Here is a 12,358-nt window from a genome sequence, read left to right on the forward strand (position 1 = left end):
TTTGATTCGGTTCTGAAATATCATCACACCAAAGCAAGATTGAGTAGCGATCGAGTGTTGTCAGCGTCGTTAGGAGTCGATTGAGTGTGACTTGTCTGTAAGAATAAATATGTTTTTCTTTTTTATCTACTCTATCGATCATCGACAGTTGAGCATCGATTTTGTGCGAAATTGCTTTAAACTTTACTAGAGTTTGTACATCCTGCTATAAAATTTCTCTAGATCAAACAAAATTGAACGTTTCTCTGATTCTGACACGACTACTTAATTCTTAAATTTCTATAATTATGTCAAAAACTGAAAAAGCCAACCAATTTTAACTTTTTGATCTGGTTAGTCAGTTTCTCTCTCTTATTTTAACCCAATATTCCGTCGGTCTTCGACCAGTATCATCCAGATTCCATCAGAAACTTGTCTTATATCATTGACCTTACATTCGTCATTCGCACGCTCCACATATTTGATTCAAATGCTGACTAAGCTATCAATTTAGGGAATCTGATTATTTAAATAACGTCTTAAAGTCTATTGTTTTGTGTTCTGCTACATAAGCATTATCTCAAGACCTTTTCGGGTAGTGTCGGTGCTTCAATGTCAAGTACACTGCTTCAGTTTTCTCTCACCTCTTGAGTATTGCGTGACACCAAACGATTTTTCGCAACTGGATGACAGCTAAGTGTTTGTACTCGGCGTAATATCCTCATTAAATACCGGTGTAAAGTATATTCTGAAGTGCGAGTCTTTATATCTCTTGAGTATAGATATCTCTGAAAGGCAGACGAACTCTTTCTTGTATAAAAGAAATGAACGTCAGTACCATTGTTATTTTTAAATTCGTCAACTGTTTATCAGAACTCCACATTGCTTAGTCAAAACTTCCATTTGGACCACTATATGAAATTAAATTACATCCCTCTCATAATTAAATTTGGCACCGACCCGAAACTTTAGTCGTGCATTTTTTTCAATTAACACGCTACAGCAAAAATAACAATAAAACGACGTACAGAGACGAACAAAACCGCACTTTCAGTTCACAAACTTATTATAAAATTCGTGTAAACGTCCATTTGTGCGACGTCCATTGAAAATTGAGCTGTGATGCTTCATGAAGCCTCATCTGCCGTAGTTGCCTGACCTTGCTCGAGCGGGCCGAGGTAGGTCTGGTTATTCTGGTGATTTCGGGAGGAATTCCCGGTATCAAACCTCCCTCGTTAGGGGGCGTACGGCCATACGTCATGCACACCGACACTCAGTAGCTATCCCACGAGACTAGAGCGGAAACATACAGTAATCCAACCGTTGAAATTATACGCCGGCCTTCGAATAGAATATATCTTACTGAAACTTATCACGAACTGTGTCGAACGTGGTTTTACTAGAGTTTATGACATAATCTGATCGTGAAACACCGTCGTGGACTTCTGCACTATTTGTACACGTATATAGAATATTTTCATGGCAATCTTGAGCAACAGTATTTTTTTTACTTCAACCTTAGTTACTAAGTGTTACCTTCTTTTTCAGCCTAAAGATAAATATAAAACACAACAAAAGTGGGCATCGCATGCACGATTTAAGCTATCTTGATTGTATTAACCCGTCTCCTTGGTGGCGCTAGCAAAGGCTACATTATGTAACACTATTAGCCAAGTTTCGAATGGCAATGAAACAAAATGTAACAAGTGCAAACTTTGACTGGCAATTATTAGGTAGGTTAAGTTCACGTTGGGGGAGAAGCGAAGTTTTCCTCAGAGGGTTTTTAACAGGAGCTAGGTATCTCGTATGAATAATGTTCTGTACGAGTTGAAGCGAATATTATTTGTTCGGGGAAAATTTTGAAAGAAATGGTTCCCGGTAGTGCTTGAGGCGGGCGTGGGACGAACGATTTCTGAGACCCGCGTCATGTGGCGCTACACAATTCTAGGAAAAACCAGGGAAAGCTTAGAATTTCAGGAATTCTTCGCTTCATTCCATTTGTTTCGTGTTTTTGATACGAGATTTCGCGGAACAAACTGAGACTTTGAAGATCGTAGCACGTTCGCCCATTTTGGCAAAATAAAAGGTAAAAATAAATTACCATTTCAACATTGCTCCAAATACGAATGCTAGTAGCCAAGGACGTATAAAAACAAGATAAATTACCTTTCGTGTCCTCTGAAATTATAATCGATGGTAAAATAATTCTAAGTTACGTAACATCTTAGTAGCGTAGCAATTGTAGAAAAACTTAGGAGAATCAATCTAAATCACGATATTAATTAGTTCATCTATGTTTTTGCTTGTTACGAGATACTTTCAGAAAAGAAAGGGAATTTATTGATTGGTCGAATTGGTGGGGAACAATAGGAATATCAACGTTTTGAGACTCATTATTAAATGATGTAACTAAACGGTTTACACACGCGTATTTATCGGGTAGCCCGACTAGTTTGGGACCCAACCAGACTCCTTAATTATCGGCGGGTTGGCGAGTCGAACTCTCTCGTCACGTTTTGAGACTCTTTTGGATGCTATAGGCCGCTGACAGGGTCCAGCGGTTTAAAGATGACTTCATGCTGTGCCCAGCAGGATTCATAACTGTTTCTCTGTTTAACCTACCAACTTTACATTTACGCAGGAAACCGGGATCCACGTTGCATTTCTTCGAGAGTTTCGCTCAAGTTTTTGTCAAATGACGTGATTTTGTCTTGGAAGTCAAATTATAGATTAATATATCGCCAGTATTAAAGACATACAATAATCATAATATAGTTTTAAAATGCAAATATAGACGTTTGTGTTCATGACTAATTTTATGAACCTAATATATATATCTAAATCGTGTAAATCCTCTACAGTGAGTCACCTCATGCCTATACAGTATTGATCATGGGAAACTGGGTTGAACTGAGGTTCCGATAGGTATGCAACATGGAGAATAAAAATAGAAGGAAGCGGCATTTAGGCTAAGTGCACGTTTAACTAATAGGAGAGGACTATCAAGTTTAGCTTTTACACCTTTATTAAAACGAATGAAAGCGAGACCCTTTTTTAATATTACAGTGAACATTTTATTTTTGTCAAAAAAACTATATTTAATTTTAATGTGTAACCAACAAGCAAGCATTAACGGCTTATATTCTATATCTCTCTTTCACAATAATAATTGGTGTTCAGCCAATCGTACCTACTGTTCAAGTGTAGGGATTATGAACTCTTCGGCACTTTTCCCTTTTTTGTTTTTATGTTTTATATCGATGGAAATGCGTGTCGCGTATGAAAGAGACTACTCAAATAGATTTACCGAGTGATTACCTACCGATTTAACTTTGTTGTGTGAGAGGACATTGTATGTTAATGAGACTGGTTATAAGACACAAACACACAAGACAAGACACAAACTGGTGCAGTAAAAGGAAAAATAAACAAATCTTACAATTTTACTGTCATTTTTTACATAATCATTAAAAATAAACTTTGAGTGGGATATTCATTCTCATTTAATCGCAGTATAGAGAAAACATGAAATTCAATAAATTTCTGAATTATATGATATAATTATGAGCATATTTTTTTAAAGATCGAAATCATTCAAAGTAAATATTATTAAAACACACACACATGTTTTGTTACGTTCGGTACATAATTAGTTACGTAACTCGTTCCTTTGTTTCAGCTGAAAATTGTACAAAACAAAAGGCTGCGTTGACAAATGTACTTCATTTAACGCTCGTAAAATGATTAGGGATAGATAAAATATAAACAGGATATTAATTTCAATGACTTAGTAGATTCGATTCTTTTACTTATCATCACTTTGAAAGTAAAACAGAAACAAAATAGGTCTCTATATTGTTTCTGTTATTTAAATGTCAGTTTCAGTGCAATATTATGTTTATTACATAAAGAGATAATATATTACCTGCTTATAAGGAGGACATATACCTTAAAAGAAAAAGGTGTTAAATCAGTTGTCTTCGATATTTACCTAATATCCTTTACTAATAGGTAAAGTATTGGTACAGGATAATATTAATTGATTAGAAACAAACAATACGCTATAAATAACGTTGTTTATCGATACATCGGTTAATTATATCTTATAGGTATCATTATTGTTTAACACTATTGGCACATCCAACATATGTACAATTATTGATTAGATACATCATTTTTATTGTTCTTCAGAATACCTAATTAATCAATGTAACCAAATCTTAGATTATTTTAATATAAATGAAGCTGCTTATACACTTTCGGGATGTTAAAAATATCATAACCATCACCAGATTTCACCCAGTTTTATTTACTATGGCTACAGGAATTTTCAATTTTTGAAAAAAAAAAGTATTTTTGTAAGTCTTGTTGTAATAATTGATGTTTTCCTCGAATTAAATAGACCTTGGTTTATTCACTATTTCGTGTTTTAAATGTTATATTGTCAGAACAAAACAATGAACGTCGTTAAATAAGTAATTAATATAATTTCCTCAATTTTCCCATTTTTCCTTTTATCAGATAGCAACAACTTCATTGACAATTCATTTAATACAACCACTAAAAATTGAACAGTCTTCCTTAAGAAGAAAAGAAAAAAAACCTGAAAAGTGTATAATTGAAGTTATTAAGACTTGACATAGACAGGCCAATAAGGAAATATTTAATACTTATTATTAAAAACAAAAAACGCTTACGCAATTAAATTATTTAATGTTGGTACACCATGTCACAGCTCTCACAATAACACCAACCTCATAACAAAGTAAAGTAGAAAATTCGATATTTAAAATGAAACCAACAACGCATTGGATTTATTGTGGCCAGTACGTATCGGATCCATGTCATTAAATAGCTCTGGGTGGTTTAAAAAACTGTTTTAACGACTGCGGCCGAAAATGCAGATGTTTCAGTTGATTTATTACCGTTGTTACAACTACAGTAAATTAAATAAATATGTTTTCGGGAGAAAATATTGTTGTTGAACTCGTCTGATGGCCTGTACTATGGTAATGTTGCAGACATCTCTTTATCGCACCTGTTATTTAAATTAGTAGCAGAAAAGCTTTTTTTCATTGTAATTCATTTTATTTATTTATAGAAAGGGTTTTGTATGAAAGGATTAGTGTAAAATGTAATTTTAAAGTTCTCACACTAATGACAATGGTAAAAGAAGGTACCTATAGGTAACGTAGTAATATTTTTAATAATTCCCACAATTTTCTGCTGAACAATGACACCGGCTGTATTTCAAAAGGCATTGCTATTAGTAGCTATTTATTACGAAAAAAAAACGACTTTGGTATACAAAAAGGAGGTTAATCTTGACTAAGCAGGTCCTAGCTATAGTCAACCTCTTTGCTTATTGACGGTATTATATGTACGTAATCTTTAACCGTTAGTCAATAACTTATTTTTTTACGTGCGCCGTGGAATATCTGCAAAAGTATTGTACCGTCTGTATCGGCAAAAGACCATTCTTCACATTAAATATAAAGTATGAAATTAACTTATTTCAAAACTGTACTTATATGGTGTGCAATAAAGAATAGTCTTAAGGACAGAAAGATAAATAATTAAATTTTAACTTACTAACAGAAAGCCTAATTACTTGTGTGTGTCATATGCATTAACACGAAAAAGACCACAAAATAAATACGCAATAGACAAACAGACACACATCACACACGCCATAATTTCTCATCTGCTTTTATTACCCACGCAATCTATTTTATTAGATTAATTAAATAACAATAAGATAGAATCGAACCACACTCAATTAGCCAAATTGAGAATAGCCCCCTTCTTTTGTAGAAACGAGATGACGCTCTACGCCGTATATAGCTCTATCTCTTTTCCACACAGCGATATCTCGTAGTAGGACCCCTGTGGAAATAACGATGATAAATTAAGTCTTTATTTATTAGACATGTTTGTTAATATTCTGTTTCCGTCATTTATTTATACGTAATAGTGCAATGTTCAAAGGTTTCTCAAACGCTTGTGATATCACTCATAATCATTTAATTGCACGATTAATTAGACATGGTTAATTGGTAATTGTATATTATTTTAATTCATTTCATAATTTCTTATTGTTCGTGTTTGTTTTCTTTCCGTTTTGAGTATTAAGTATGTTGGTCAATAAATAATTATAAAAAATACATTAAAAACGGCAATAAAAACATTAAAAATGTATCTTTTTATTTATACATTTTACCTTAAACTTTCAAGGCAATTTCCCGTTTTTAAACGCAATTGAAGACAACCCTAATGAAGTTAGGTAGCTACCTAATATTCAATTACAATATTATGGATGTCTGTCAAACATGTACTATTCAATAACATTGAGACCTTTTGCCCAACCTACACACTAACAAGATTACAATAGTCTCTTAATACCCAAAAAAATATGTTGTTACAATACACATACAAAAACTGTCAGAAAACCACAAGGCAGAATAAACCGAAACTGAAACTCAGAATAAATAACAGTTCAGTATTGAATTCCGAAAAGGTCCGCTAACATTTAAAGCAAATAAACAGCACTAGCAACACAAGCAAATATCCGAGCACGGTGTTGCCATAATACTAATATTGAAACGCGAAGTATTGGCCACCTATTATTCGCCATCACGCACGGAAGCCATTGAAAAAACCATTGACTGAAACCCTACGGCCGAAAAATTGTGGCCCAGTTTTTAAGGCCCGAAGGCCAAAGCCTGTTAAAGACGTTGTCTTTTGTTTCTTGCGTAGGACCGAGTATCGAGTTACGAGGCGTCGTTTTGTAAGTCCAATAAGTAAGAAAGAAGCACGAAAAAAATATTTCGAATTAAGAACCTCATTCATTTTGAAGTCGTCTGAAAATAGGTTATATGTGCTTACGATGTTATATTTGGATATTTGAGTACCGAATGAAGTTAAGAAGGTATATTTTTTTTAACATCACTATGGTAATTATTATGGCTTTGAAGATTTGTCTCCAAATCGTGACGGTAGAATTAGAGATTAGTCACGACATAAGGGCTGAATATAATAAAGATGTTGTGTAAATATTATAAATCAGTATAATAATAAGCTTCCTTATTGCGAACTATTTCTTATCGTTTTGACACTGCTGCTGTAAACAAGAAAGATGTACAATGGAACAACTAACAGTCTGCTCTTTAAAATGGATCTTTGATCTTTGAAAAAAAAATAGCTGAACTGAAAGGTTCAGGAAATAAAAACTTATCCATAATATGCATTACTTTAAATAGTATTCAGTAAGTTTTATTAAAAAAAAACTTCTTTATAAGAAAAAAACAACTCCCTCAGTCAGATAATATATTTCATCTCTATGTCGCGGGAGTTTTCACTAAAATTCAAGTCCCATGCACAAGACACTCAGTTTCAAAACAAGCCTTTATAACTCATTCAAATGCTTGTCCTAAGCGGAGACCTAACTACACGCTCAGTGCACCCAAAAACACACAACCAAAACTGAAACAGGCAGGCTCTTTAAAAGTTCAATTTTAAACTCTAAACAAACACAACCAGGGTCAAGCCAACAATGGTCACTGAACAAGTATCCCATTTGTATCGAGTATCCTTAGCTCATAAACTGCTGAACAAATGGAAAGTCACGAAAGTAAATGAATAAGTTAGAATCTCCAGTGTTGTGCCGCAAAGTATGTGCACGGGAATGGAGGTCGGCTTCCATATTTTAATAGCACATGGACTTAGTTTAGAAGTAGAACTATGCTCCTAAAGATTTGAAGTGTGAAGAATGAGGCTTTAATAAATTCTACTAGAGTAAAATATAGTCGATTGTATGTGGTCATAACAAACTCATATAATCGATTTTTAAAAAAAACTACTGCGCCAAACTTGATGTTTTTTCTTGGGACCAAATGACGTCAAAAAATAATTGTCAAAATCGGTTCACTAATTCCGAAGGTAATAAATATAAAAATATATAAACAGAATAATTGAGGAACTTCTCTTTTTTGAAGTCGATGAACAAAATGTTTATATTGTTTTAACTTAATCCCTTAATCTGTCTAAAATGGTGTGGTAGATTAAGTCAAGTTTAAAAGTAATGTTAAATTTATCGACATAAAATTATTGTACGTATTAATGTAATTAAGCATATTGTGTGTTCTTATCGCTTTCATTTAAAAAGGCACGCAAACGAAATATTGTTGGTTATAAATTAATACGTTAGGCACTGAGCACATGAATGGATGGATAATTTATCTTAATATTTTAGCATTTGAGATTACTTTAATTGCAAACTTTATTTTTTATCTAGTAAAGTTTTATCCTCGCAACACCGTACTTCTATTTTCGTCGCGTTTATCTGAATACCTGCCATTTTTATTTAAGGTAAAACTACTTAGATTGAATGTATGCTCAAAATCTAAATGTACAGACACAAAACTATAACGCGTCAGTCGAGTAAGCACTATATAAAAATGGAATAAAATGCTATCCTAGTTGTAAATGTTATGTCGGTTTTATATGTTGCAAAATACCAATTTTATAGTGAACGCTTTCCAACATATAAAACACAAATGTATACGATAAAGTAGCATCTTTTAAAACTGTTTAAGCATTTTATTTACTATTGAAAATTTTATGAAAAATAAACATAAATTAAATTGATAAGTTATTGATTATTTTACTGAAAAATCTATTTAACTCTAATTTTCAGTCACTATTATACTTTCAAAGTTCGTCATTGAAAGTTAACTCTTAATAACAATCCTAAAATCAAATCACGTGCCTCCAATAAGAATATATCCGACCCAAATTCGATTCCAGTTCCAGAAATATCAGAAAAAAATACACTTAAATGTTTTGTATTTGATGAAAATATATTTGAAAATAGGCATATTATCCTTAATATGCCATTGACGAAGTATAAACAGAACGTGTATTATGTTTTGCCGAACATCGCAATGATAACTGTTTTATTGAAATATTTAACAGATATCACTGTACCATATGGCCGGGAAAATTCGCTAATATTTTCGTAGATACACGATATGAATTTGTGTAAAAACTTAGTGCGATTCCCGAAAATAATATTACATCGAAGTGCAGTAGATTAAGTTAGACTCGGCGACGAGTAAGATTAATCTGAATATTTTTGGTAGCCAGATTTCACGTTCTAGAAATCAATTGACATAAATCTACAGCTGAAAGCAAGAGTCGGACAGCTGGTGAAAAGAATTTTACAAAATATGCTGCAGACGACTTAACCCAGTAAAATCATACGTTTTTCAATCCTTCAATTTTAAACGTCACTATTACCAAATAGATACTTTTAACAGATGACCTCTCAAAATTACGACAGTCAATACTTTAGCCTCATTGTTAAATAGTTATTAGTTAATGATGATAAACACCGGTAAATTTCTCCAAAGCGAAGTACATATATAATTTAAATTGCGGAACCGATTTAATTCAAAAAAAGATCATCAAACTTTCGTCCCTCAAATTAGTGTAAGAAAGAAAATACCTTTACTTAGTGCTTATGACTCATACTTTACACAATATCGAGACGAATTTGAGACATAAAGGGAGTAACTGAAATGCGTCGCAGACGCAATACGGTCTTCGCTTAGAATAATACTGCGACCCTGCATCAAAAACTGATGAGTTCCTTTTGTCCACAGATGCGAAGATGGTGGAGGCGGCGCGGCGACAGGCACGGGAGGGCGTGCGGCGTCGCTGCGGCTGGCGAACGGGCGCGTGGCGGCGCAGTCAGCCGAGCAGCTGCCGCACTCTCCGGCCGACTGCGCCTCCGTGCGCATTTCCATGGACAACACCAACACCTGCTGCACTGACTCGCTCGTCACCGCCCTCGACGACGAGACTTTACTGCTAGGTAAATTCTATATTCAATCTTTTTTTGAAGCTTCGCTTTCCAGTTCTATCTGAAAGGATATTAAGTACGGTAACAATTAGGACATCACCGGCTTTCATTGTATTTTAAAATTGGCAAGACATTTCTTATACCTATAATATATATATTATAAACCTAGAAAAACACTCCTCACCAATATTTGTCACTTAGGCACCTAAGTAACTTCGATGGAAATTTGGCAAAATCATATTTCATATCTTATTTTACGATGACTACATCATTAAGCAAAATTCAAAAATGAACTACTTAACTATAACACAAATGTTCTTTATTTTATCCAACAAAGAACTCAAACGTTTTCTTAGAAAAGTATCTAGTACTATAGCATCATTCTTAACATCTTCAATAAGATCTTGCGGCTGGTGCTCGCTAGGAGGGGACTAATACTTCAACGAGGCGTTCACTCACGATTGAGAGGTTGTGCGTTCCAATTTAAACCCGTTCAACTGAACTCGAGGATTCACTTCCTACACGTTCCGATATACGTGTAATAATGCAGTCAACGAGAAAAATACCAAGAGCTTCTATAAGAGGCTAAAAATATACTGCAATTTCCTGGAAACTACACGTCTTAAATTTTCTCGGTTCAATAATTTTGGACTATATAAATGGAAATGACACGCAAAAATTGGCACACGCAACAATGCAAGCTCATAAGTTGCAGTGACTCATGCTCCTAGCTACTCCGCACGAGTGCATGCGTGAAGATATTCACCCTCACATCTTATTGGTTTAAAGGGCAGATTTAACTCAAGTGCCAGCGTCTCCGACCTCTCGATAGTACGCAAAGGTCGAATACGTTGGCACGTGGTGTCTTGCACAATACTTTAATACTTGGGACGCGATCTTGACAACCCCTTCGACAAATACTTTGACCCACATAAATTAATGCTCTTTTCAATTTGTTTCTACAACCTCATATATTTTATGACTATCCATGGAAGTTCGCTTCAATTTTGGATTTAATGACCAATTTGACTTAAACAAAAAACACCATTACTCTTCAAGGTAATTTATGTTACATCGCATTATTTCTATATCACATCAAATTAGTGCCGAAATATCGACAAAAAATGCATCGCAATGTTTGAAATGGTTACAGTTTGCTTACTCATCGCATGAGCAAATCCATGTCAGGGTCAGTGACAGTTCTAGTGGTCAAAATTGAACATTGAAAACTCAAATTTCTTGGAGAAACCCATAACGTACCGCAGTAGTGGATGGGTAATATCGGTAGTGATTTTCATTCTTAGACATTACGAGGACACTGTGGAACTTCTGTTACCGGCGCAAATGTGATTAGACCTATACAAAGGTGATTACATAACGTTGTTAGCACGCAGTATCGCATCCTGTAGAATCTGACTCTGGATCGATCGAAACCAGTATAATCCTGATGGCCAATGCCACCGCCATTACAACTCCGATCAGCTCCTTCGCCCTGAAATCCTTGTTAACTCCTCGAGTCACGATTCTACAATAACCACAATTCGTCTTGATCTCATTTTTATATTTTGTCGTCGGCCGCAAGGGCACTTCATCAAGGGATCTCGCTCCTTTAAATATTTGTACGTTTTATGATAAAATTTTCGACGATATTTTATACTTTAGATGTCAGACACTGATATTGGATTGACTAAGGACTCTGTATTGTAATGCCTACGTATGTAATGACTTCACATTTCAAAAGCGACAGACCTTAGTGATTGTACACTTGTACAGTGAAGAAGTACCTCGTACCATGTGTCTATACGTCATCTTTGTCGTAATATCCAATAAATCTACAGCAAGAAGGTAAAGGATCTGTTCGTCAGAACGGGAAGTACCTCGAATTACTCGGAAATATTTTTATAAGATAATACCGGAATGACGCGATGACGCGCAAAAATACCCGAGCGAAAATAACAAAGGCTGTTTGAATCGATTAGGTACATAAGAAAGGTTACTCAAATGTTCTACTAAACCGTGTCAAAGGTTGCTGTTGGAAGTTCCGTCTGCAGTTACAGTTTTTTTTTTTCATTACTGTTGAAACACCAGAATTGCTCCAGCTAAGCATCGTAACGCTCCGGAACTCGGTCGCCAATCACAATTATTATTTTTCCACACTCGCACACCGGAACCGTGTCGCGTACGTACAAGTGTAAAGAAGATTCGGCACACGATGGTACTGCGCGCGGATATGAAACCCATTTCCTGAAACAATTAAGGCGCACCGACATTAAATTTGCAAAGTTGACGCCGCTCTCCGTCCGAACCGTTAAACATTCAGCGGAATAGCTCGCTCCCACGCCGGCCTGATCGAAAAACAAACTGATAGGAATTTCGTCTAACTAATAAATACAGCCTATAGGAAGCTCCAGGGACCACCGCGAGGATTACATCGCGATACACCAATCACTGTTCACTACGTACACTTGAGTGGGCATCCAGGAAAACGATGGTGTTTCATTTTATTACAATGTTCTA

General features: G+C 34.9%; 1 protein-coding gene across 8 annotated transcripts in view; it reads left to right on the forward strand.

Annotated features, from left to right (window-relative positions):
- Window positions 1-12,358, forward strand: part of LOC113504080 (potassium/sodium hyperpolarization-activated cyclic nucleotide-gated channel 2) — a 232,280-nt gene that overhangs the window by 124,957 nt on the left and 94,965 nt on the right. For all 8 annotated transcript variants that reach the window (XM_026886182.1, XM_026886190.1, XM_026886198.1 and 5 more), the window contains exon 2: window positions 9,642-9,853. In XM_026886182.1, the coding sequence (XP_026741983.1) occupies window positions 9,642-9,853 (212 nt within the window). The remainder of the gene's footprint in view (window positions 1-9,641; window positions 9,854-12,358) is intronic.

Source organism: Trichoplusia ni, chromosome 2, assembly GCF_003590095.1.
Source record: "Trichoplusia ni isolate ovarian cell line Hi5 chromosome 2, tn1, whole genome shotgun sequence".
Classification (NCBI taxonomy): Eukaryota; Metazoa; Arthropoda; class Insecta; order Lepidoptera; family Noctuidae; genus Trichoplusia; species Trichoplusia ni.